This window comes from Scyliorhinus torazame, chromosome 24, assembly GCF_047496885.1.
Source record: "Scyliorhinus torazame isolate Kashiwa2021f chromosome 24, sScyTor2.1, whole genome shotgun sequence".
Taxonomy (NCBI): Eukaryota; Metazoa; Chordata; class Chondrichthyes; order Carcharhiniformes; family Scyliorhinidae; genus Scyliorhinus; species Scyliorhinus torazame.
In genome coordinates this window covers 7447271-7473901 of record NC_092730.1, presented here as the reverse complement: position 1 = coordinate 7473901, position 26631 = coordinate 7447271, and the positions used below count along the sequence as shown (strand labels likewise).

The following is a 26631-nucleotide window of genomic DNA, read 5'->3' as shown; positions in this document are numbered from 1 at the left end:
AATTGATGTACAGAGAGATCTGGGAGTTCAGGTCCATTGTACCCTGAAGGTGGCAACGCAGGTCGATAGAGTGGTCAAGAAGGCATACAGCATGCTTGCCTTCATCGGACAGGGTATTGAGTACAAGAGTCGGCAGGTCATGTTACAGTTGTATAGGACTTTGGTTAGGCCACATTTGGAATACTGCGTGCAGTTCTGGTCGCCGCATTACCAGAAGGATGTGGATGCTTTAGAGAGGGTGCAGAGGAGGTTCACCAGGATGTTGCCTGGTATGGAGGGTGCTAGCTATGAAAAAAGGTTTGGTAGATTAGGATTGTTTTTGTTGGAAAGACGGAGGTTGAGGGGGGACCTGATTGAGGTCTACAAAATGATGAGAGGTATGGACAGGGTGGATAGCAACAAGCTTTTGCCAAGAGTGGGGGTGTCAATTACAAGGGGTCACAATTTCAAGGTGAGAGGGGGAAAGTTTAAGGGAGATGTGCGTGGAAAGTTTTTTACGCAGAGGGCGGTGGTGCCTGGAACGCTTTGCCAGCGGAGGTGGTAGAGGCGGGCACGATAGCATCATTTAAGATGCATCGAGACAGATATATGAACGGGCGGGGAACAGAGGGAAGTAGATCCTTGGAAAGTAGAAGACAGGTTTAGATAAAGGATCTGAATCGGCACAGGCTGGGAGGGCCGAAGGGCCTGTTCCTGTGCTGTAATTTTCTTTGTTCTAACTTCTGGAGGGAATTTAATAAAGATTGGGGGAGATTGTGGCAGATCTGCAGGCCAATGAGATTGCAAATTCTTTCAAAAGGGAAAGCAGAGGAAGGCAGAAGGGCCTCCTTCAGTGTTGTGGCATTAGGTGCTTCCCTGCAAAGGGCAGTGATGTTGATTATCATAGAATTTACAGTGCAGAAGGATGCCATTCAGCCCATCGAGTCTGCACCGGCTCTTGGAAAGAGCACCCTACCCAAGGTCAACACCTCCACCCTATCCCCATAACCCAGCAACCCCACCCAACACTATGGACAATTTTGGACACAAAGGGCAATTTATCGTGGCCAATCCACCTAGCGTGCACATCTTTGGACTGTGGGAGGAAACCGGAGCACCCGGAGGAAACCCACGCACACACGGGGAGGACGTGCAGACTCCGCACAGGCAGTGACCCAAGCCGGAATCGAACCCGGGACCCTGGAGCTGTGAAGCAACTGTGAGAAGATTTATTTTTGTGTGGAGCAGGGGTAATGATGGAGTTTGGATCTTCCGGCCCACCCTCAGCCTCAGGGCCAGAGGGAGGGAAGTGGCCAAGGGATCTGGCGCCAAAAGCAAGCCCGCCCTCACCCCCGGCATGCCCCGCGCACGCGCCCCACCCCCCAGCATGCCCCGCGCCGCTATAAAGCGCAGGCGCGGCCGCCGCTCGGCCATTTTGTGGCGGCCGCCGAGGTGAGTGTGAGCGCGGCCCGGGAGGTGGGCCGCGGCAATCCGCCGCCATCCTCCCGCCCCCGGCCCTCCCCGGCCCTCCGCAACCCGCCCGCCGCCTCCCCCGGAGCCCCGGCTTCCCCCCCCCGCGCCACCATTTCGCCCCGATGGCGCTGCCTCCCTCGATGATGAGCACTTTTACTCACAGACCTGTGCTGAGCCCCGGCTGTGATTGCACCGTAGTGATCTGAGATTGGGAGGGAGCCGCTGCTCTGGGGCCTGATTTCCGCGCCCCCCATGGGAGCGCCTGGATCCCCAGCCCAGGGTGTGCAGACTGGGTTAACCCAGCTCTATCACCCCCCCCCCCCCCCCCCCCCAGTGTGGTTTGACCCCCTTCAATCCTCAATTTTGCGGCAGGCCGGCGACCTCGCGGTCATTTTACGGCAGGCCGGCGACCTCGCGGTCATTTTACGGCAGGCCGGCGACCTCGCGGTCATTTTACGGCAGGCCGGCGACCTCGCGGTCATTTTACGGCGGGCCGGCGACCTCGCGGTCATTTTGCGCCCCCCCCCTCCCCCGGGTTCTGTCTTGCGGACTGTTTTCTGATCAATCTCTGCTGAGGTCCCCAACTTGGGGGTGGAGTGGTAGCACTAACCCCGGTACCAGAGGGAGCCAGTACAGACTGGTGGCTGCCCCCCTGCCCTGTGACAGTTCCGTGATGGCGTCTCCATTCGAGTTTGTGGTCTTCTAACTGCTTCATTCTGAATTTGTGTGCTTCAGGTCCGGTCAGGATGTCGTCCCGTCGATACAGGTAATATCCTCGTGCTCTTTGGGGGGGCGGTGCGTCCATATGTCCAAATGCCACTGCTACAATGATGGTTGTGTGAATTCTCTCTTTCTGTATATTTCATGTAGACAGTTTTTCTCTTGACTGAGTAGCACTGAACCAGGCCCTGTTCTCCCCCCTCCGGTCAGATTAGTGACCTGATCGTTGAACCCTAACGGTGCTTGTTTTTCACCCCGGGGGGGGGGGGGGGGGGGGGTTGGATTTGAAATTTGCAGCTGGCGTGGGAATCATCACTTTGTGACACTAAGTTGTTGAGGTGCAATGGTCCCTTTGTAAAGATAGAATTCCAACAGTGAAGGAGGCCATTCAGCCCATCAAAGCTGCACTGACCCTGCAAACGCACACCCTACACCCCCTCTCTCCCAAAAGTCCTTTAAAGTCCTATCCCCGTAACCCCGCCTAACCTGCACATCTTTGGACTTACAGGTGCCTCCTTGGTTCTGGTCAGCCGGCAGTCTCCAGGTGAGCATTCTCCTTTCTCCTCAACTCTTTCAGCGCGAAGCTAGGAGTGACGTTTGTAAAGCAGCCACTAATAATCCCCCATTGTAGAGTTTGGTTTCCCGGCGCAGGGGGAATTTAGCCGAATGGCCGGGGGGGGGGGATCTGATTCTGACAGGGCGTAGGAACGGTATTCCCTCTGCCTGTTGTTGGGGGGGGGGGCGGTCTCTGGATACAGGAGTCTGTGCCATGTAGGACTGTGGTGACCCTCAGCAATTCTCTACCACAGGCGACCAAGTCACTTGATGATATTTGAGGCAAGGGTGGATTTCTAGACTAAAGGGGAGGGGGGGAAGGAGCATGGTTGAGATGGAGGTGATATTATTTAATGGCTGGGCCTACCCCTGTGCCTGGTTTCCGAGGCGAGGAGCTGGATAAATAGGAAAGACCGGTTTGTGAGTGTTCAGGGAACGATGCTGAAGATGGGATGGGTGGAACCAGAGGAAGGAAGCTAGTTGGTGCCCGAATGAGCAGTTTTCTCAACTTTAATCTGCCGTAACCTAAGACCCTCTGGTTTAGATTAACTTTGAGGCTCCCCCTGTTGTCTTCAGGGCCAGTAAATTCTGTTCTATTTGAAGGGAGTGGGGCTGTTTCCACCAGTCCAGTGGAATCCAAATAAATGCCCTGGAGAATTTGGTTATGGGGAATTTCTACTGACGCATTCTGCCCAGCCTGGTTAGAGTAAAGGGGTTCAGCACCGTGCTGTGTGGCCTGGTTAGAGTAAAGGGGTTCAGCGCTGTGCTGTGTGGCCTGGTTAGAGTAAAGGGGTTCAGTACCGTGCTGTGTGGCCTGGTTAGAGTAAAGGGGTTCAGTACCGTGCTGTGTGGCCTGGTTAGAGTAAAGGGGTTCAGTACCGTGCTGTGTGGCCTGGTTAGAGTAAAGGGGTTCAGCACCGTGCTGTGTGGCCTGGTTAGAGTAAAGGGGTTCAGCACCGTGCTGTGTGGCCTGGTTAGAGTAAAGGGGTTCAGTACCGTGCTGTGTGGTCTGGTTAGAGTAAAGGGGTTCAGCACCGTGCTGTGTGGCCTGGTTAGAGTAAAGGGGTTCAGTACCGTGCTGTGTGGCCTGGTTAGAGTAAAGGGGTTCAGTACCGTGCTGTGTGGCCTGGTTAGAGTAAAGGGGTTCAGTACCGTGCTGTGTGGCCTGGTTAGAGTAAAGGGGTTCAGTACCGTGCTGTGTGGCCTGGTTAGAGTAAAGGGGTTCAGTACCGTGCTGTGTGGCCTGGTTAGAGTAAAGGGGTTCAGTACCGTGCTGTGTGGCCTGGTTAGAGTAAAGGGGTTCAGTACCGTGCTGTGTGGCCTGGTTAGAGTAAAGGGGTTCAGTACCGTGCTGTGTGGCCTGGTTAGAGTAAAGGGGTTCAGTACCGTGCTGTGTGGCCTGGTTAGAGTAAAGGGGTTCAGCACCGTGCTGTGTGGCCTGGTTAGAGTAAAGGGGTTCAGCACCGTGCTGTGTGGCCTGGTTAGAGTAAAGGGGTTCAGCACCGTGCTGTGTGGCCTGGTTAGAGTAAAGGGGTTCAGCATCGTGCTGTGTGGCCTGGTTAGAGTAAAGGGGTTCAGCATCGTGCTGTGTGGCCTGGTTAGAGTAAAGGGGTTCAGTACCGTGCTGTGTGGCCTGGTTAGAGTAAAGGGGTTCAGCACCGTGCTGTGTGGCCTGGTTAGAGTAAAGGGGTTCAGCACCGTGCTGTGTGGCCTGGTTAGAGTAAAGGGGTTCAGCACCGTGCTGTGTGGCCTGGTTAGAGTAAAGGGGTTCAGTACCGTGCTGTGTGGCCTGGTTAGAGTAAAGGGGTTCAGCACCGTGCTGTGTGGCCTGGTTAGAGTAAAGGGGTTCAGCATCGTGCTGTGTGGCCTGGTTAGAGTAAAGGGGTTCAGCACCGTGCTGTGTGGCCTGGTTAGAGTAAAGGGGTTCAGTACCGTGCTGTGTGGCCTGGTTAGAGTAAAGGGGTTCAGCACCGTGCTGTGTGGCCTGGTTAGAGTAAAGGGGTTCAGCACCGTGCTGTGTGGCCTGGTTAGAGTAAAGGGGTTCAGCACCGTGCTGTGTGGCCTGGTTAGAGTAAAGGGGTTCAGCACCGTGCTGTGTGGCCTGGTTAGAGTAAAGGGGTTCAGTACCGTGCTGTGTGGCCTGGTTAGAGTAAAGGGGTTCAGTACCGTGCTGTGTGGCCTGGTTAGAGTAAAGGGGTTCAGCACCGTGCTGTGTGGCCTGGTTAGAGTAAAGGGGTTCAGTACCGTGCTGTGTGGCCTGGTTAGAGTAAAGGGGTTCAGTACCGTGCTGTGTGGCCTGGTTAGAGTAAAGGGGTTCAGCACCGTGCTGTGTGGCCTGGTTAGAGTAAAGGGGTTCAGCACCGTGCTGTGTGGCCTTGAACCTGCTGTTTCAATGATGATCAATAACAGACAAGCATATATCTGAATTGAACTTGATGCTGAACTTTGAACTGAGATCAACAGCGGACACTCGCGCCCCCCCCCCCCCCCCCCCCCCGGTGGTCAGGCACCCCAGTAATTGGCGTTTTTCCCTTCCCACGACAGGCTGTGTGCCTCGCGGTGACCGTGGCAGCAAGTATGGAGGACTTTCCCTCGTGACCAGGTAAGAATTTGGTGGGGAGAAGCGGGGGACTCTACAGTGGAATTGGGGTCTCCTTCCTGATGTTGCCGCTTAAAACCGTTTCCGTGATAAGGGAGGGGGTGGGTCGCGAAGCTTGGGAGAGCCGATGGGCCTAGTTTCTATCCCTCGCTTTTGGAGAGCTAATCTATCTTTCCGCTTGCAGCGGGGGAGCAAGGAGCTCCGTCTACCCATCTCCCTTTTCCCTGTGCTGCTCCTCGGGGGCACGCATTCACCCCAAACACCCCCACATGGCAGGGTTGCAGCAGTGGATACACTGCACAAAGGTGTTGCAGAATAATTCAGGAGCCCGACATGTCATTCTGACAATAGGACCAGCAACAGGCCATTCAGCCCCTCAACGCTGCTAACATCTGTCCTGTTTTAATTAATAATTATTGCCACAATTAGGCTAACAATGAAACTGCAATGGCAATCCCCTAGTCACCATATTCCGGCGCCTGTTCGGGTACACGGAGAATTCAGAATGTCCAATTCACCCAACAAGCACGTCTTTCGGGACTTGTGGGAGGAAACCGGAGCGCCCGGAGGAAACCCACACAGACATGGAGAGTTAAACTATTCCCTCTAGTTATACAATCTCCAACCAGTGGAACCAGCTTTAATCTACCCTGTCTTTTCCCACTTTGATTACGTCCCTTAGCTGTCTAAATTCTAGAGGTTACGGGCCTCATTTGTATTATCCCCCCCCTTATCATCATTCGCCCCTGAAGTCTAGGTATCGTTCTTGTAAAGCTGTGTTTCCCACCCAAGGCCAATATATCCTTTCTACGGTGTGGTGTCCAGGTCTGCTCTCTGGCTCCCAAAAGGGGTCTGGGGCTGCAGCGGAACTTCTGCATCCTTATATACTCCAGTCTTCTGGATGTAAAGGCCAGTGTTCCATTAACCTTCTTGTTCTGAGGTGGGCTGCTCCAGGCGATGGGGAGGCAGCTGTCGGGCGGTTTCTTTGCACCAATGATGTTATGAGGTCTCGTTCGTCTGAAAGCTGATGCTGAGCAATCTTATCATATTTCTGATGGTGCTGCCACTCTTCAAAGGGATTGTACTTTATCGCTGACCAGGGGCAGCACAGTGGTTAGCACGGCTGCCTCACAGCCCCAGGGTTCAATTCTGGCCTCTGGTGACTAGTGTTTGCTTTGTTAAATATATAAATTTATCCAGTCATGGGGCAATTTAGTGTGGCCAATCCACCTACCCGGCACATCGTTATTTTAGCTGTTGGGGGGGGGGGGAAGAGGAGAGAGAGACCTGCGCAGACACGGGAAGAATGTGCAAATTCCACACCGACAGTGACCCAGGATCGAACCGGCCTGTGCGGAGTTTGCACTTTCTCCCCGTGTCTGTGTGGGTGCTCTGGTTTCCTCCCACAGTCCCAGCGGTGTGCAGGTTAGGCGGGGTTGTGGGGGCCGAGGGTAAGGTGCCCTATTGGAGGGTCTGTGCAGGCCCGAATGGCCTGCAGTGTACGGATTCGATGATTCTATGAACTGCTCTTTGTGTCTCCCTCTGCAGACCAGCTGAAGGTGCCTGGGGCGCAAACAATGGGTAAGTGGAGAACTTTGTGGACTAGAGGAGGCTCCTCCAGCAAGGTGGTCGCTGTCCCGGGTGTTGCTGTGAGACCTGTCGTATTGGCAGTATGCGGTGTCACTGGGGGTAGAATGACCATCCCGTCCTTGTCTAAGGAATCGGTAAATCTCACAGCCAAGGTTTGGATTGGCAGGGGAGAGGAGGTTATTGGTTGGTTTGAAAGGATGATAACGGGCATTGGCCTACAGGTGGACGACAGATTCCTGTCGGATGATACACTGAAGTCACCAAAGCCCTGATCAAACCAGTTTAGCCTGGTGGCGTAGTTTCGTCTCAGCATCTTCCCCCTCCCTGCACCCATTTACCAGCTCTTCTGTGTTTCAGGTATGGCCTTGACGTGCGTGAAAGCGGCAGTCCTGGGTAAGTGGAGATCTGTGTCACGTTGTTAGCGGTTACTCGCCCGAGGGGTAGTTCTTCACTGTCTTTCCCGAGTGTATTTCAGGGAGGGGGATTTCTTCCCGTACCCCTCCCTCCCGGTTAGCAGGATTTGTCCTCGGGATGATGTTAATCCATGTCTTACGTGCTGTGCAGAGGCAGAACCTGCAAAGGTGAACCCACTGCCTCGCCCAGTGTGAAATGAGGACAGCTTGTTCTCTGGAACGGTCTGATGGGACAAACGGGGCTGCTGATGTGGTGGGGCAGGGGTGATGACGAGGCCGGGGAGTTCTCTTACCAATGCTGCCTGCTTTTCTCTTCTAGGGTGACCGAACCCAATCCGGTGTTGGAGACCCGCATGTCCAGGTGAGAGCAATTCCGAGGTGATGGGCAGCGTCGTCCGTTTGGGCTGGTTTGCTCTGTAACTTGTAACCCCCCCCCCAGGCCTGTGTGTGGCCAGTGGGAGCTTTGCCCTGTCCCTGTGTGATCCTATCGCCTTCTCCCTGTCAGGTCACCATGTGGCCCCGGGGTCACTCCTATTCCCTGCTCTGCCTCAAAGCAATTGGCCCCGGCCTTTCCCAGAGGCTGCTGTGCTGGGGGGCGGGGGGTGGGGGCTGCTCTTAAAGGCGACGCTGTTCTGCTCTAGAAAACAAACACCGGTCCAGTGATGATGATCCTTAGCTCACTTTGAACCTGTGTGAAAAGAGCCCGAACATCCTGAGTGACTCGAGCCGCTGCGTCGGATTTCAGACACTCCACTAGTGCCAGTTGTTGACCACGGTTTTGTTTTCTGTTCCCTTTCAGCCCGAACGCTTTTTGAGACGAGGGTGTCCCGTGGCACAGGGTGAGTGTGTTGGGGTTCAGGCCCCAGCTCCCAAAGATTTCCACACGAGATGCAGGCTGATAACCTGTAATAGGGGGAGGGTGGTGTGGTTTGCTCCAGGGTTGTTGGAATTACAGAAGTGCGGTAGTTCTCCACGGTGTCAATACTTCAGTTCGCAGTCCACATTCGGTCTAGTTTCCCAATATAAACTGTGACTATTGACGTCGACTCTCTGGAGCTTTGGAGACCTGTCGAGAGTTGTTGTGGAGATGAGAAATCTGACTTTGGCTGCTGCAGTAACATGATGATTTTAATTAGTGGAATTTCGTTCTCCTGACCGATGTGATGTTACCAAAAGTCTGATGCAGCATTAGCTAGGGGTGTGCTTATGGGAAGGAGGGGCACCTGGAAAAGCTCTCCTAATTCCTTCTCGTCTCTCTCCAGCTCAGGTGGGCGCAGACCTCCATCCTTGCCAGAATGATCAGGTGGGTGTGTTTGGCGGTGATTTCGGTCCAGTTTCCAGACTGTACCCTGGCTTAGCACGTGACACTGCCCCCCCCCCCCAAACCCCTCTCATCCCACACGCTTTAATTTTACACGCTAGTCTTTTACTGTTCCTGGCCCAAATGATGACTGCATTACCGCCCCAGTCTGATTGTCAGATGACTGATTGGTGCGTTTCTGGGTCTGATTGCCACGGGAAGGGAGGCTTGCTGGGGTATGGGGGGGGGGGGGGGGTGTAGCTGGCCATTGTTGCAGCAAATGCTCCTAGGACCGGTATCTCGTGAGCATGTGCAAAGCTAGCCCATTTGAATCATTGCACGGGGGTGTTACTCTGAATCTTACTTGCTCAGTGGATACTTCCGAGTGTTAATATCACTTTATGCACGGAGCTCGATGCCTGGGCTCTGCTGCTGTTCCATCACCGTGCCCCAAATTGGCCGTGGCTTCCTGTGATCCTGATTAAAGCTGCTTCTACAGGGCAGGGCCATGATGCTGGGTCCAGAGCTGTATTAACTGACTCTCCCTCTTGTTACAGGTGTGCGGGAGACTCTGCTGGCTGTCTAGGTTAGTTCAATGCAAGCTGGTCAATTGTTTACCGTCTTACTGGCCCAAATGATGACTGCGTTACCGCCCCAGTCTGATTGTCAGATGACTGATTGGTGCGTTTCTGGTCTGATGGAGACTTGTCAGCGTATCGGGGGTGGGGGGGTGTAGTTGGCCACTAGTGCAGCATCCGAATAGAATGCTCCTGGGATGTTGTAACCTGTATCCAACCAGCTGTCTTGTGAGTGAGCTTTGTTCAATCCCTGGGATATTGCATCTGGTCCCAGTGGCTCTGTGGGTAGGTGTTTATTTATCAAACAGCTGCTCACCGATCCTCCCCAGTGTTTATTTGTATGGGTGGTGGTACAGGCTGACACCAGTGTGATAAAACTGTGTTCGAGGAGGACTGGTTTCTGCAAGTGTGCGCTGTAGGAATGGAGGAGAGCGCCGTGATACTGGGCTGAATAAAGATCAATCCACCCCGACTGATCTGTGATCACCATCTGCAGTGGGAGGTCCAAAAATTGGGCAGGGTAGCTGAATTGGCCACACTAAATTGACCCTTAATTGGAAAAATTAAAACTAATTGGGTAATCTTTAAAAAAGAAAATGTATAAAAAGATTATTCAAAATGGTGGATGAGTTAACATCAGATTCTTGTCAAACAAATCCCTACTGTAATAGTGACAACAGCTGCAGAGTGAATATTTATACCTGGCTGTTTTTCCCCCCCTCACAGGTAAAGATGCGTGTGATAGACTCCATTCAGTGTACAATGTCTGGAATTACTTCTGTTGGTGAAGCTGTTCCTGTCCTGCAGCATCAATTATGTTTGTAACCTTGAAATAAATTTCAATCATTTTTTAACCCTCTGGTTCTAGTCTATGTTTTACATTACTGCAATGGGTAAAGAATGATGCCTCTGCCAGTCGATCAGCTCCATCTTGAAGGGGCGTGATTTGATCGGGTGGTCTTTCGGAAGGACTGGAGTCCACAGTCTTTATTTTCGTAGTCTCCATTAATTTATTTCATTCAAGTTCACACAACAAAATATACAAGTATGTAAATGCTACACTTGCTATCTTTCAATTCACTCAACTGGGATAGCAGCAATAACAAAATACTGAACATTGAGTAATCTCCAGAGTATGGGTATAACAGACAGGGTATGAGGCTAAAAGTGACTGTCAGTACCCGTGATTTTAAATGACAGACCCATCCCCACCAGTAGGGGCGGCATGGTAGCACAGTTGCTTCACAGCTCCAGGGTCCCAGGTTCGATTCCGGCTTGGGTCACTGTGCAGAGTCTGCACGTTCTCCCTGTGTCTGCGTGGGTTTGCTCTGGTTTCATCCCACAGCCCAAAGATGTGCAGGTTAGGTGAATTGGCCATACTATATGCCCTTAAGTGTCCAAAAAGGTTAGTTGGGGTTATGGATTATGGGGTGGGGCTTGGGTAGGGTGTTCTTTTCAAGGGCCGGTGCAGACTCGATGGGCCGAATGGCCTGCACTAAATTCTATAATACTGTACCTGTGTTATACAGTGAGACCCGTCCCCACCAGTCCTGTACCCCAGTGTTATACAGTGACAGACCCGTCCCCACCAGTACTGTACCCCAGTGTTACACAGTGACAGACCCGTCCCCACCAGTACTGTGCCCCAGTGTTACACAGCGACAGACCCGTCCCCACCAGTACTGTGCCCCAGTGTTATACAGTGACAGACCCGTCCCCACCAGTACTGTACCCCAGTGTTACACAGTGACAGACCCGTCCCCACCAGTACTGTGCCCCAGTGTTACACAGCGACAGACCCGTCCCCACCAGTACTGTGCCCCAGTGTTATACACTGACAGACCCGTCCCCACCAGTACTGTACCCCAGTGTTATACAGCGACAGACCCGCCCCCACCCGTACTGTACCCCAGTGTTATACAGCGACAGACCCGCCCCCACCCGTACTGTACCCCAGTGTTATACAGCGACAGACCCGCCCCCACCCGTACTGTACCCCAGTGTTATACAGCGACAGACCCGCCCCCCACCCGTACTGTACCCCAGTGTTATACAGCGACAGACCCGCCCCCACCCGTACTGTACCCCAGTGTTATACAGCGACAGACCCGTCCCCACCAGTACTGTACCCCAGTGTTATACAGCGACAGACCCGTCCCCACCAGTACTGTACCCCAGTGTTATACAGCGACAGACCCGTCCCCACCAGTACTGTACCCCAGTGTTGCACAGCGACAGACCCGTCCCCACCCGTACTGTACCCCAGTGTTATACAGCGACAGACCCGTCCCCACCAGTACTGTACCCCAGTGTTATACAGTGACAGACCCGTCCCCATCCGTACTGTACCCCCGTGTTGCACAGCGACAGACCCGTCCCCACCCGTACTGTACCCCCGTGCTATACAACAACAGACCAGTACCCATATGATGTCCAGGCGCAGTCCAGTTTTATGATAATCACAAAAAATTCACAACTTCAGTATTGGCTAGAACTGGGCCCCAGGGTTGGTGTTGGGCAGGGTTGGTGAAGGTTCCTTCCAGCCCTGCCCCAGTCCAGACTGACCCAGTGGAAAAGGGTGAGGGCAGATGTCCAAAGACCTGACGGAAGCCGCACCCACCCACGTCGGTAGCGACGAAGATCACACGCAGCCTCTTGTGTTGATGGTGGAGGGAGGAGGCAGTCTGGGCTCCATCCCCAATCCCTGGGGCTGGGGGCGCGGGTTCAACAGCGGCGAGGCGAGTCGGGGTATTTCGACTTCAGCTCCTGTTTGAACTGCCGGAAGAGGATTCTGTTGCGTCGATTCTCCTCGTCCTTCTGTGGGTGGAACTCGGTGGCCAGCTTGAAGCCCTTGTGGATGAGGAATGCGTTATCCAGCACAGCAAAGCTATATCCAGCGACGTGCAGTTCACAGGCCTAGCAAGAGAAATTAAACTTGGTAATAGCAGTGAATTAACTGGAAAGGTTGGACAGCCAACTCAAGATTGTCACCAAATTCCCGGAGTACTCAAACCAAATCCCTCCCATAACCGCTCAGACACTTGGATATTCCTGAAAAGAGACCAAAGCTTTTCATGCTGCACACATCAGGACAAATACCAGAACACCAAATTTCAAACTCCCAACAATGTATACTACCGGGAAAGGGTGGGGTGGGGGAGAGGGGGCTGAATGGCTGAGGCACGCCAATAGAATTTACAGTGCAGAAGGAGGCCATTCCGCCCATTGAGTCTGTACTGGCCCTTGAAAAGAGCATCCTACTTAAGTCCCAGGCCTCTATCCCCGTAACCCAACCTAACATATTTGGACACGAAGAGCAATTTAGATGGCCAATCCACCTGACCTGCATCTCTTTGGACTGTGGGAGGAAACCCACGCACACACGGGGAGAACGTGCAGACTCCGCACAGACAGTGACCCAAGCCGGGAATCGAACCTGGGACTCTGGAGCTGTGAAGGAACTCTGCTGACCACCGTGCTGCCTGGTGGTAATGGTAAAAGCAATGGAGGACACTAAGCTCCCCAACTCCTTGGTAATCCGAAAAGGTGCCAGGCCTGGTCGTATTCCTTTTGTTTGCAGAGAATGGGTCTCTGGGTGAATGTAGGCGGCTTCGAGCAGCCACGTCATGAGCTCAGCTATTATCAATAACGGCATGGTTAGCACAGTGGTTAGCACTGTCGCTTCACAGCCCCCGGGTTCAATTCCCGGCTTGGGCCACTCTGTGCGGAGTCTGCGCGTTCTCCCGCCGTGTCTGCGTGGGTTTCCTCCGGGCGCTCCGGTTTCCTCCCACAAGTCCCGAGAAACGTGGCCAATCCGCCTAACCGGCACATCTTTTTGGGTTGTCGGGGGGGGGGGGGGGGGGGAGACCCGCGTAGACACGGGGAGAATACGCAAACTCCCCCCGGACAGTGACCCGGGTCCTCAGTTCCGTGAGGCAGCAGTGCTAACCACTGCGCTACCGTGCAGCCCTGTTCTTCCTATTCTGGTACCTGTGACTCAGGTTATTGCAGATATCTGCTACGTTTAATACTGTATTAAACATTCTTCGTTATCCCTGTGTGACAGACCCTCCCCTTGGCATGATGTCCGCAAATCCCGCCACTGAACATCTATTGATCCATCCGTTAGCACGTTTCCTAGTTCACTTTAGCTCGCTCCGCGTTGCCCTTATTTAAGTTTAAAATACTCGTCTCGGGGACGTGCGGGGGTGACACGTCGGTGGAGTCCGCACATTGGGTGGCTCCCGCCTGAGGCCCTGGATTTTGGATTCTAATATCCGGTTTCGGGGCCAGTTTTTGAACAAGCGGGTGCGGGAAGGTGGGGAATGTCGAAGACCCGGAAGAAAGCCGCTGGCAAGAAGAGGGGGGGGGGGGGGTGGCGAGCGGAGGTTCGGCGTCGAGTGAACGGGTCAAGACGGCAGGCGGAAAGATGGCGGAGGCTGGGGACCCTGGGTGGGGGGTCTCTCCCCTTGCCCTGACCGACGTGATGGCCGTGGAATTCGGAAGACAGTTTGCTAAACACTGACGGGGGAGGAAATGGTGGCGGCAACGAAGGTGTTGGCGGAGGAGGCGATTGCGGCGGTGTTGACATCGGCCGAGGAGCAGGGGGAGAAACTGAAGGGAGTTGGGGGGGGGGGCCTCCGTAGGTCCAATTTGACCGGTTTGCTGGGGAGGGTGAAAGCTGACTTGGCGAAGCAGGATAGCCTCTCTCTGTCACTGGGGAGACGGGTGCAGGCGATGGAAATGAGTGTTGCCGCCACGGTTTGTGTTTCAGTGTCTGCGGTGTTGTTACCAAGGGGCAAGTAGACAAAGGGGTCACCCAGTTTATTATGGTGTGGGGGGGGGGGGGCAGTGTTAGGAGGGTGGTCCTCCGAATGGACTCTGGGAGTCCGGTGGTGGTGGCAACACTGAAGATTTGGAGGCATGGGTTGGGGAGGATGGGTGGGAGGTTTCGGGAAGGGGAGGGGGGGTCAGGGTATTACTACACGTGGTCCCCTCGAGGCCTGTCCCAGGGTGTCGGATGGGCCGGGGCTGGAAGCGGGGGGGTGGGTGTTTTAGCCTTTGCCTCGCTGGTCGCTCGTAGGCGGGTCCTGTTGGGATGGAGGTCAGCGTTTCCACCCTGTACCCCGGCGTGACCCTGGAGAAGGTGACGTTTGAGCTGAGGGGGGGGGCGAAGGGGGGGGGGGGGGTACCACAATTCATGGGATCTGTTTATCACGCACTTTCAGGAACTGGTTACCGTTGAACACTGGGGGGGGGGATTGGGTTTACTGTTTTGCTGGGATTCACGAATGGGTAATATAGCGAGGGGATTGTTACTGTCTTTTCTTTTGTTGTTTATTTGTTGAAAATGAGGAGAATAGGTCAGCACGGCGGCACAGTGGTTAGCACTGCTGCCTCACGGCGCCGCGGTCCCGGGTTCGATCCCGGCCCCGGGTCGCTGTCCGTGTGGAGTTTGCACATTCTCCCCGCGTCTACGTAGGTCTCACCCCCACAACCCAGGGGCAGCACGGTGGTTAGCACTGTTGCTTCACAGCTCCAGGGTCCCGGGTTCGATTCCCGGCTTGGGTCACTGTCTGTGCGGTGTCTGCCCGTCCTCCCCGTGTCTGCGTGGGTTTCCTCCGGGTGCTCTGTAAATTCTATGATTCTATGTGCAGGCTAGGTGGATTGGCCACGCTAAATTGCCCCTCAATTGGAAAACAAAATTAATTGGGCGCTCTAAATTTATATTTTTAAAAAAAGAAAATGAGAATAAAAAGATTTTAAAAATATATATATCTGTGGCACTTCTTCTGAAGACAGGTTGAGGGAGCTCGGGCTTTTCTCACTGGAGCGAAGAAGGCAGAGAGGTGACTTGATAGAGGTGTACAAGGTGGTGAGAGGCATGGATAGTGGATAGAACAGAGAACTGTACAGCACAGTACCGGCCCTTCGGCCCACGATGTTGTGCTGAACTAGTCTGAAACTAAGATCAAATCAACCTACGCCCAATCATTCTAGTGCACTCCGTGTGCCTATCCAATAACCGCTTGAAAGTTCCGAAAGTGTCCGACTCCACCGTAGCTGGAAGTGCGTTCCACGCCCCAACCACTCTCTGAGTAAAGACCTCTGACATCCCTCCTAGATCTTCCACCATGAATCTTATAGTTATGCCCCCTTGTAACAGCTACACCCACCCGAGGAAATAGTCGCTGAACGCCCACTCTATCTATCCCTCTCATCATCTTATACACCTCAATTAAGTCGCCTCTCATCCTCCTTCGCTCCAGTGAGAAAAGCCCTCGCTCCCTCAACCTTTCCTCATAGGACCTGATCCAGGCAGTATCCTGGTAAATCTCCTCTGCACCCTTTCCAATGCTTCCACATCCTTCCTAGAATGAGGTGACCAGAACTGCACACAATACTCCAAATGTGGTCTCACCAGGGTCCTGTACAGTTGCAGCATAACCTCGCAGCTCTTAAACTCAATCCCCCTGTTAATAAATGCGAACACACTATAGGTCTTTTTCACGGCTCTATCCACTTAGGTGGCAACTTTCAGAGATCTATGGACATGAACTCCGGGATCTCTCTGCTCCTCCACATTCTTCAGAACCCTGCCGTTAACCCTGTAATCCGCATTCAAATTTGTCCGACCAAAATGAATCACCTCGCACTTATCAGGGTGAAACTTTTCCCCAGGGTGGAAATGGCTGCCACGAGGGGACATAATTTGAAGGTGATTTTGGAACGTATGGTGGAGATGTCAGAGGTTCTTTACACAGAGAGTGGTGGGTGTGTGGAATGCACTGCCAGCAGAGGTGGTGGAGTCAGAGTCATTAGGGACATTTAAGCGACTCTGGGACAGGCACATGGACAGCAGTAAATTGAAGGGGTGGAGGTTAGGCTGATCTTAGATTCGGATAAATGGTCGGCACAACATCGTGGGCCGAAGGGCTTGTACTGTGCTGTACCGTTCTATGTTCTTACTGTCCGTCTTTATATTACTGGCTCGCTCTCTCACAGTTCAGTTTTCCTCTCCTCAACAAACTTTATTTCATTCCATGCAGTTCTTTATATTCTTCTCCCTGCAACTCAATTTAGCGCAGATATCTGCGCTCTCTTTAAGTCTAATACTGTATTTAAGGTTTTAAGTTGTGGCGGACCCTCCCCTTACATTAGCTCCCTCCGCGTTGCCCTCATAATTGCCCTTGTTTAAGTTTAAAATACTCGCCTTGGACGCACTCTTCTCTCCCTCAAACTAATGCAAAATTCAATTCCCGTACCAGCCTCCCCGAACAGGCGCCGGAATGTGGCGACTAGGGGCTTTTCACAGTAACTTCATTGAAGCCTGACAATAAGCGATTTTCATATTAAAATCTTACACAAGACCATGAGACATAGGAGCAGAATTAGGCCACTCGGCCCATCGAGTCTGCTCCGCCATTCAATCACGGCCCCGCGCTCTGAATTGCCCTTGTTTAAGTTTAAAATACTCGCCTTGGACGCACTCTTCTCTCCCTCAAACTAATGCAAAATTCAATCATATTATGATCACTCTTACCTAGTAGCCATTGTCCCAGATGGCCATCTGATGCTTTCCCCTTTGGGGGAAGAGCTGACTAGTGGTGATTTAACCTGAGGATCAACACACCTCAGGCGAGGTTGAGAAGACGGGGCCTTCATGAATAACCTCAGACGGCACGGGAATTGCACCCGGGCTGCTGACCTCGCTCTGCACCAGCCGCCCAGCCAACTGAGCCAAACCGGGGGTGTCGTCACCATGAGGTTATGGTACTGCACAACCCCAGGCTTGCTATAACCTGTCCCCTGGCTGATTCCAGAATGTACAGTTCGAAGAAAGTATCCCGAAAACACTCTGTGATCGCCGGTGATGAAAATCACGTTCGCCGCAGAATTTGGTTTGAAACAAGGCAACAGAAATGAATACAACTAGTATTTTACTTCAAAGTGGAATAAAACCACTTCAGCTGAAGGTTGTCCAGAAGTCACCATTTTCTGGGAGAAACCCCTAGCTGGCTCCAACGACCATTAATACATTCCAAACAAATACAGGATAAGGAAAACCTTGCTTTGACACACCGTAAATTCTTTAGATCACCCCCCGGCACCTATAATTATTCAAACCATGAGGATAGGAAATTCTTCAGATAAATAATACACAAATCCTTCCTTAACTATATAACTCTTGACATTTAGACTAACACCCTCAAAGAAGTGTCTATTTGGCAATCTATATATCTAAGAAACATGGCAACACTGAAAAGAGACAGATCTCTATGTGAGTCCCTCTTTGCCAATATATCTGAAGACACCTGACATTCACACGGACACTAAGGTCATTAAAACATATATTGATGATAATACATCAAATTAGCCATTTGGATATCGGCAATTAACCAACAATAAGTGGTAAGATAACAGAAGCAGTCCTTGACCGATTAGAAGATTTTATGTATATAAAGAGGCACTTTAGCGAAAGTTACCTCTCTTCTTCAGTGCTACTGTTCAAACCCAGCTTGCCTCGTCAGACAAAGACCATCGTGCTTTTTGTAAGTATGTTTCTGTTAAACTTCTTAGAAATGTATTAGAAATTGAGAGGAGATACTTTAGGATTTTCCATGTTTAGATGTCTCATTCTCTGCACAGAAGTTAGTTTGTCAGCAGATAACAAAGGACTGTTAACGGGTTTTATATTATTTTTTTTTAAAAATTACTTCAGAATTTTTACAAAACCACGACTAAAAGGCAACAAAAAACAAAAAAAAAGAATTAACGACTTAACAAAACAAGGTGGGATAACTACCATTTACAAGAAAAATCTATCCACAACCCATACAGCTCCCCCCTCTCTCCCCTCTCCTCCCCCCCCCCCCCCAGTTTGCTGCTGCTGCTGACCTCACTTAACGTTCCGCGAGAAAGTCAAGGAACGGGAGGAATAGCAGCAGAATGGATTATTATTTAAACGGTAAGATGTTAAAACATGCTCCTGTGCAGAGAGACCTGGGTGTGCTAGTGCACGAGTCGCCAAAAGTTGGTGTGCAGGTGCAACAGGTGATTAAGAAGGCTAATCGAGTTTTGTCTTTCATTGCTAGAGGGATGGAGTTCAAGACTAGGGAGGTTATGCTGCAATTGTATAGGGTGTTGGTGAGGCCACATCTGGAGTATTGTGTTCAGTTTTGGTCTCCTTACCTGAGAAAGGACATATTGGCACTGGACGGAGTGCAGAGGAGATTCACTAGGTTGATCCCAGAGTTGAGGGGATTAGATTATGACGAGAGGTTGAGTAGACTGGGACTGTACTCATTGGAGTTTAGAAGGATGCGGGGGGATCTTATTGAGACATATAAAATTATGAAGGGAATAGATAGGATAGATGCGGGGAGGTTGTTTCCACTGGTCGGGGAAAGCAGAACTAGGGGGCATAGCCTCAAAATAAGGGGAAGTAGATTTAGGACGGAGTTTAGGAGGAACTTCTTCACCCACAGGGTTGTGAATCTCTGGAATTCCTTGCCCAGTGAAGCAGTTGAGGCTCCTTCTTTAGACGTTTTTAAGAAAAAGATAGATGCCTTTCTAAAGAATAAAGGGATTCGGGGATATGGTGAACGGGCCGGAGAGTGGAGCTGAGTCCACAAAGATCAGCCATGATCTCATTAAATGGCGGAGCAGGCTCGAGGGGCTAGATGGCCTACTCCTGCTCCTAGTTCTTATGTAACGGTTGCCACTGCCTGGAGGACCCCAGCAAGGACCCTCTCGAGGCAAACTTTATCCTCTCCAAACCTAGAAACCAGCCATGTCACTGACCCAAGCCTCCACACTTGGGGGGTTTGGCATCCCTCCACATTAACAAGAGCCGTCTCCGGGCTACCAGGGAGGCAAAGGCCAGGACTCCGGCCTCTTTCGGCTCCTGCACTCCCGGATCTTCTGACACCCAAATATCGCTATCCCCAGACTCGGCTTCACCCGAGTGTCCAAGACCTTGGACAAAGCCTCGCCAGAATTCTTTAAGTGCCGGGCATGCCCAGAACATATGGACATGATTTGCTGGGCTCCCTGAGCACCTCACACACCTGTCCTCCACCCCAAAGAACTTCCTCATTCTTGCCGCTGTCATATTATTAACAGATAACTAAAGACTGTTAGTCAACTTATATTTTTAACTCTGCAATTCTGTATGTACCAATTGAGAGTATTTTACAATAAAAATACTTTGATTAAAACGATACTGTGTAGATTTACTCTCAAAGTTGAAAATCCGACACACTGATTTCGGAAGTCTTAAATGACTAGGACCCACGACGAAAGAGGTAACGATTTAGTTATGAGTGACGTATCTGAACATTTCCCATAAAAAGTAACTGAGATCCTGTTTAACTATCTGAGATCCGGAAAAGCATTCCCCCTTTGTGAGATCTATTCTCAGTCTCAGCAGAGAAACGGATTTCCCTCTTTTGGTGGGTTAACCTAGAGCATTGGTTACTAATAAAGTATTATCAGGTCCTGAATAACCGAAATCCTGCAACAACGCTACCTTTTCCCATTTGATTTTTTCAGTCTACATGTAGGGGCTGGTTTAGCACAGGGCTAAATCGCTGGCTTTTAAAGCAGACCAGGCCAGCAGCGCGGGTTCAATTCCCGTACCAGCCTCCCCGAACAGGCGCCGGAATGTGGCGACTAGGGGCTTTTCACGGTAACTTCATTGAAGCCTACTTGTGACAATAAGCGATTTTCATATTAAAATCTTACACAAGACCATGAGACATAGGAGCAGAATTAGGCCACTCGGCCCATCGAGTCTGCTCCGCCATTCAATCATGGCTGATATTTTCTCATCCCCATTCTCCTGCCTTCTCCCCATAACCCCTGATCCCCTCATTAATCAATAACCTATCTGTCTCTGTCTTAAACACACTCAGTGATTTGACCTCCACAGCCTTCTGCGGCAAAGAGTTCCACAGAGTCACCACCCTCTGGCTGAAGAAATTCCTCCTCATCTCAGTTTTAAAGGACCGTCCCTTCAGTCTGAGGCTGTGTCCTCTGCTTCTAGTTTTTCCTACAAGTGAAACATCCTCTCCACGTCCACTCTATCCAGGCCTCGCAGTATCCTGTAAGTTTCAATAAGATCCCCCCTCATCCTTCTAAACTCCAACGAGTACAGACCCAGAGTCCTCAACCGTTCCTCATACGACAAGTTCTTCATTCCCGGGATCATTCTTGTGAACCTCCTCTGGACCCTTTCCAAGGCCCCAGCACATCCTTCCTTAGATACGGGGCCCAAAACTGCTCACAATACTCCCAATGGGGTCTGACCAGAGCCTTATACAGCCTCAGAAGTACATCCCTGCTCTTGTATTCTGGCCCTCTCGACGTGAATGCTAACATTGCATTTACCTTCCTTTAAAAAAAAAAAAGTTTACAGTACCCAATTCATTTTTTCCAGTTAAGGGGCAATTTAGCGCGGCCAATCCACCTACCCTGCACATCTTTGGGTTGTGGGGGTGAGACCCACGCAGACCCGGGGAGTATGTGCAAATTCCACACGGACAGTGACCCAGAGCCGGGATCGAACCTGGGACCTCGGCGCCGTGAGGCAGCAGTGCTAACCCACTGTGCCACCGTGCTGCCCATCATTTGCCTTCCTAACTGCCGACTGAACCTGCACGTTAACCTTAAGAGAATCGTGAACAAGGACTCCCAAGTCCCTTTGTGCTTCTGATTTCCAAAGCATTTCCCCATTTAGAAAATAGTCTGTGCCTCCATTCCTCCTTCCAAAGTGCAGAACTCACACTTTTCCACATTGTATTCCATCTGCCACTTCATTGCCCACTCTCCTAGCCTGTCCAAGTCCTTCTGCAGCCCCCTTGCTTCCTCAATACTACCCGTCCCTCTACAGATCTTCGTATCATCTGCAAACATAGCAACAGTGCCCTCCCACAGTGCGGCGCTCCCTCAGTACTGACCCTCTGACAGTGCGGCACTCCCTCAGTACTGACCCTCTGACAGTGCGGCACTCCCTCAGTACTGACCCTCTGACAGTGCGGCACTCCGTCAGTACTGACCCTCTGACAGTGCAGCGCTCCCTCAGTACTGACCCTCTGACAGTGCAGCACTCCCTCAGTACAGACTCTCTGACAGTGCGGCACTCCCTCAGTACTGACCCTCTGACAGTGCGGCACTCCCTCAGCACTGACCCTCTGACAGTGCGGCACTCCCTCAGTACTGACCCTCTGACAGTGCGGCACTCCCTCAGCACTGACCCTCTGACAGTGCGGCACTCCCTCAGTACTGACCCTCCCACAGTGCGGCGCTCCCTCAGTACTGACCCTCTGACAGTGCGGCACTCCCTCAGTACTGACCCTCTGACAGTGCGGCACTCCCTCAGCACTGACCCTCTGACAGTGCGGCACTCCCTCAGTACTGACCCTCCCACAGTGCGGCGCTCCCTCAGTACTGACCCTCTGACAGTGCAGCGCTCCCTCAGTACTGACCCTCTGACAGTGCGGGAGTCCCTCAGCACTGACCCTCTGACAGTGCGGCACTCCCTCAGTACTGACCCTCTGACAGTGCGGCACTCCCTCAGCACTGACCCTCTGACAGTGCGGCACTCCCTCAGTACTGACCCTCCCACAGTGCGGCGCTCCCTCAGTACTGACCCTCTGACAGTGCGGCACTCCCTCAGTACTGACCCTCTGACAGTGCGGCACTCCCTCAGCACTGACCCTCTGACAGTGCAGCACTCCCTCAGTACTGACCCTCTGACAGTGCAGCACTCCCTCAGTACTGACCCTCTGACAGTGCAGCACTCCCTCAGTACTGACCCTCTGACAGTGCAGCACTCCCTCAGTACTGACCCTCTGACAGTGCGGCACTCCCTCAATACTGACCCTCTGACAGTGCGGCACTCCCTCAGTACTGACCCTCTGACAGTGCGGGGCTCCCTCAGTACTGACCCTCTGACAGTGCGGCACTCCCTCAGTACTGACCCTCTGACAGTGCAGCGCTCCCTCAGTACTGACCCTCTGACAGTGCGGCACTCCCTCAGTACTGACTGTGACAGTGCGGCACTCCCTCAGTACTGACCCTCTGACAGTGCGGCACTCCCTCAGTACTGACCCTCTGACAGTGCAGCGCTCCCTCAGTACTGACCCTCTGACAGTGCGGGAGTCCCTCAGCACTGACCCTCTGACAGTGCGGCACTCCCTCAGTACTGACCCTCTGACAGTGCGGCACTCCCTCAGCACTGACCCTCTGACAGTGCGGCACTCCCTCAGTACTGACCCTCCCACAGTGCGGCGCTCCCTCAGTACAGACCCTCTGACAGTGCGGCACTCCCTCAGTACTGACCCTCTGACAGTGCGGCACTCCCTCAGCACTGACCCTCTGACAGTGCAGCACTCCCTCAGTACTGACCCTCTGACAGTGCAGCACTCCCTCAGTACTGACCCTCTGACAGTGCAGCACTCCCTCAGTACTGACCCTCTGACAGTGCAGCACTCCCTCAGTACTGACCCTCTGACAGTGCGGCACTCCCTCAATACTGACCCTCTGACAGTGCGGTGCTCCCTCAGTACTGACCCTCTGACAGTGCGGCACTCCCTCAGTACTGACCCTCTGACAGTGCGGCACTCCCTCAGTACTGACCCTCTGACAGTGCGGCAGTCACTCAGTACTGACCCTCTGACAGTGCGGCACTCCCTCAATACTGACCCTCTGACTGTGCGGTGCTCCCTCAGTACTGACCCTCTGACAGTGCGGCACTCCCTCAGTACTGACCCTCTGACAGTGCGGCACTCCCTCAGTACTGACCCTCTGACAGTGCGGCACTCCCTCAATACTGACCCTCTGACTGTGCGGTGCTCCCTCAGTACTGACCCTCTGACAGTGCGGCACTCCCTCAGTAGTGACCCTCTGACAGTGCGGCACTCCCTCAGTACTGACCCTCTGACAGTGCGGCACTCCCTCAGTACTGACCCTCTGACAGTGCGGCGCTCCCTCAGTACTGACCCTCTGACAGTGCAGCACTCCCTCAGTACTGACCCTCTGACAGTGCGGCACTCCCTCAGTACTGACCCTCTGACAGTGCGGCACTCCCTCAGTACTGACCCTCTGACAGTGCGGCACTCCCTCAGTACTGACCCTCTGACAGTGCGGCACTCCCTCAGTACTGACCCTCTGACAGTGCGGCACTCCCTCAGTACTGACCCCCTGACAGTGCGGCACTCCCTCAGTACTGACCCTCTGACAGTGCGGCACTCCCTCAGCCCTGACCCTCTGACAGTGTGGCACTCCCTCAGTACTGACCCTCTGACAGTGCGGCACTCCCTCAGTACTGACCCTCTGACAGTGCGGCGCTCCCTCAGTACTGACTGTGACAGTGCGGCACTCCCTCAGTACTGACCCTCTGACAGTGCGGCGCTCCCTCAGTACTGACCCTCTGACAGTGCGGCGCTCCCTCAGTACTGACTGTGACAGTGCGGCACTCCCTCAGTACTGACCCTCTGACAGTGCGGCGCTCCCTCAGTACTGACTGTGACAGTGCGGCACTCCCTCAGTACTGACCCTCTGACAGTGCGGCGCTCCCTCAGTACTGACCCTCTGACAGTGCGGCACTCCCTCAGTACTGACCCTCTGACAGTGCAGCGCTCCCTCAGTACTGACCCTCTGACAGTGCGGCACTCCCTCAGTACTGACTGTGACAGTGCGGCACTCCCTCAGTACTGACCCTCTGACAGTGCGGCACTCCCTCAGCACTAACCCTCTGACAGTGCGGCACTCCCTCAGTACTGACCCTCTGACAGTGCGGCACTCCCTCAGTACTGACCCTCTGACAGTGCGGCACTCCCTCAGTACTGACCCTCTGACAGTGTGGCGCTCCCTCAGTACCGACCCTCTGACAGTGCGGCACTCCCTCAGTACTGACCCTCTGACAGTGCGGCACTCCCTCAGTACTGACCCTCTGACAGTGCGGCACTCCCTCAGTCCTGACCCTCTGACAGTGCGGCACTCCCTCAGTACTGACCCTCTGACAGTGCGGCACTCCCTCAGTACTGACCCTCTGACAGTGCGCCACTCCCTCGGCACTGACCCTCTGACAGTGCGGCACTCCCTCAGTACTGACCCTCTGAAAGTGCAGCACTCCCTCAGTACTGACCCTCTGACAGTGCGGCACTCCCTCAGTACTGACCCTCTGACAGTGCGGCACTCCCTCAGTACTGACCCTCTGACAGTGCGGCACTCCCTCAGTACTGACCCTCTGACAGTGCGGCACTCCCTCAGTACTGACCCTCTGACAGTGCGGCGCTCCCTCAGTACTGACCCTCTGACAGTGCGGCACTCCCTCAGTACTGACCCTCTGACAGTGCGGCACTCCCTCAGTACTGACCCTCCCACAGTGCGGCACTCCCTCAGTACTGACCCTCTGACAGTGCGGCACTCCCTCAGTACTGACCCTCTGACAGTGCAGCACTCCCTCAGTACTGACCCTCTGACAGTGCGGCACTCCCTCAGTACTGACCCTCTGACAGTGCGGCACTCCCTCAGTACTGACCCTCTGACAGTGCAGCACTCCCTCAGTACTGACCCTCTGACAGTGCGGCACTCCCTCTGTATTGACCCTCTGACAGTGCGCCACTCCCTCAGTGGTGCCAGGCTGGGTTTATGCCAGGCCTCTGGAATGGGATACAAACTTCAACTCTGAGGCGAGAGAGAGTTTGCGAAGACACAGAGATTAACAACTCCCTCACCTCGAACAGTCCAGCCACGGTAACCATTCACATCCCTCCCAAACACACGCATCGCATCCTCGCTACACCCCAGTAACAATCAGATGATGCTCTTCAAGGACCATCAGCTCACCCACGCCAACTGTCTTTGACACACATAACCCCATGCCTCCCCAGCCCCTGAAACCCAGGTTGGCGTACGCTGCCCCACACGGTCGAACAGCTCACCTGACTGATGCGGTTGAAACCGTACTGCTCGAACCTCTCGTCGAAAGGGGGCACGGTGCTCCGGGAGATGTAGAAGGGCTCCCAGGGGTCCGTCCAGTGGCGGGTGTAGGCCACCCGGAGCCCGGGGCCCCCGGCGGGCAGGTTGATCCAGCGGCTGTAGTTGGTGGGGGCCTGGCAGCGGGGGCACAGCTCCGAATAGAAGGGCCGAACCTCGGCCACCTGGTAGAGGCGCTGGAGTTCGGCCTTATCCCAGGGCACCCGCCGACTGTGGCGGATCTCGAGGGCGGGCAGGACGTAGAGGGTCCGGTCGGGGAGGGGCTCCTGCAGCGAGGAGGCGCCCCGCCGGCTGGTCAGGAGGTCCAGGAAGTGGGCGTGGAGCCCCCCGCTGGGCAGCATGTCCATGTCGATGAGGAGGACGTGTTGGGAGGGCAGGGCCTCGCGCGCAGCGTTGCGGAGCAGGTTGTTGGGGTAGGTGGTGTTGCCCAGGTCATAGTTGCGGTGCTGGAGCCGCAGGCGGTGCAGGGGGGCCAGGGCCCGCTGGCAGGGGGGGTGAGGCTCGGGCTCGGTGTCTGAATCCAGCCGGGGGTCCCAGCCCAACCCCTCCTCCGCCCCGTCTTCCTGGGCAGGGGGCAAGGCTGGCAGGCGGAGGCCGCTGGGGGTGACCAGGGTGAAGGTGACCCTGTCCTGCACCCCCGGGCAGTATAGCTGCAGTCTCTGCACTGCCAGCACAGCCTGGGGCACCTCGCCAGCCAGAGCAAAGAGAGCCAGTGCCAGAGGAGCCTGCCAGCGGCGGAGCAGCGCTGGCAGCTGGTACAGGTTGTGGACAGAGGTGTGGGTGGCCAGGCTGAACTGGACCCCCCTCCCCGGGAGCCTGCTGCCCCCCACATCCCGGTACAGCCGGTACCGCCCGCTCGCGTCCAGGCGGCTGTCCCGGGCCAGCGGCCGCTGCGCTCCCCGCAACCGGCGGCTCTGCTCCCGCGGCCGCTCCCCCGGCAGCAGCCAGAGGTACAGCAGCTGGAGGCCGGCCACCAGCACCAGGGAGGCGGCCAGAGCCTCAAATACAGAGCGGGGCCGCCGGAGAGAGAGAGGAGCCCGCATCGCGCCCGCCGCAATCCCGCCGCAATCCCGCCCGCCGCGCTCTGAATCCCGCCCGCCCCGCGCCCGCCGCAATCCCGCCGCAATCCCGCCCGCCGCGCTCTGAATCCCGCCCGCCCCGCGCTCTGAATCCCGCCCGCCCCGCGCTCTGAATCCCGCCCGCCGCGCTCTGAATCCCGCCCGCCCCGCGCTCTAAATCCCGCCCGCCCCGCGCTCTGAATCCCGCCCGCCCCGCGCTCTGAATCCCGCCCGCCCCGCGCTCTGAATCCCGCCCGCCGCGCTCTGAATCCCGCCCGCCCCGCGCTCTAAATCCCGCCCGCCCCGCGCTCTGAATCCCGCCCGCCCCGCGCTCTGAATCCCGCCCGCCCCGCGCTCTGAA

The 26631-nt window shown here is 54.2% G+C and overlaps 1 protein-coding gene, 1 long non-coding RNA gene and 3 other non-coding genes across 5 annotated transcripts; 3 read left to right on the top strand and 2 right to left on the bottom strand.

The window, feature by feature from the left end:
* Positions 1-1769: 1769 nt before the first annotated feature.
* On the bottom strand, positions 1770-2157 carry LOC140399855 (uncharacterized). Its single transcript, XR_011937903.1, has 2 exons — positions 1924-2157; positions 1770-1863 (listed from the first exon to the last, which is right to left on the bottom strand). It is a non-coding gene; the product is annotated as an uncharacterized lncRNA (long non-coding RNA).
* A 5282-nt stretch (positions 2158-7439) lies between these two features.
* LOC140400236 (small nucleolar RNA SNORD22) lies at positions 7440-7562 on the top strand. Its single transcript, XR_011938083.1, has one exon. It is a non-coding gene; the product is annotated as a small nucleolar RNA SNORD22 (small nucleolar RNA).
* Positions 7563-8764: 1202 nt separating this feature from the next.
* On the top strand, positions 8765-8838 carry LOC140400235 (small nucleolar RNA SNORD31). Its single transcript, XR_011938082.1, has one exon. It is a non-coding gene; the product is annotated as a small nucleolar RNA SNORD31 (small nucleolar RNA).
* A 420-nt stretch (positions 8839-9258) lies between these two features.
* On the top strand, positions 9259-9328 carry LOC140400234 (small nucleolar RNA SNORD31). Its single transcript, XR_011938081.1, has one exon. It is a non-coding gene; the product is annotated as a small nucleolar RNA SNORD31 (small nucleolar RNA).
* Positions 9329-11639: 2311 nt separating this feature from the next.
* b4gat1 (beta-1,4-glucuronyltransferase 1) lies at positions 11640-26275 on the bottom strand. Its single transcript, XM_072489317.1, has 2 exons — positions 25158-26275; positions 11640-12123 (listed from the first exon to the last, which is right to left on the bottom strand). Exons 1-2 carry the CDS (start codon positions 26253-26255, stop codon positions 11932-11934), a joined length of 1290 nt encoding a protein of 429 aa, XP_072345418.1. The 5' UTR covers positions 26256-26275; the 3' UTR covers positions 11640-11931.
* Between the last annotated feature and the right edge of the window lie 356 nt (positions 26276-26631).

Bases quoted from the DNA above. Each gene is read 5' to 3' on its own strand.
- b4gat1 (XM_072489317.1), bottom strand. From the start codon at position 26,255: ATGCGGGCTCCTCTCTCTCTCCGGCGGCCCCGCTCTGTATTTGAGGCT. The intron at 12,124-25,157 runs GTGAGCTGTTCG...TTCTCTTGCTAG, and splicing joins GTTTCAACCGCATCAGTCAG to GCCTGTGAACTGCACGTCGC.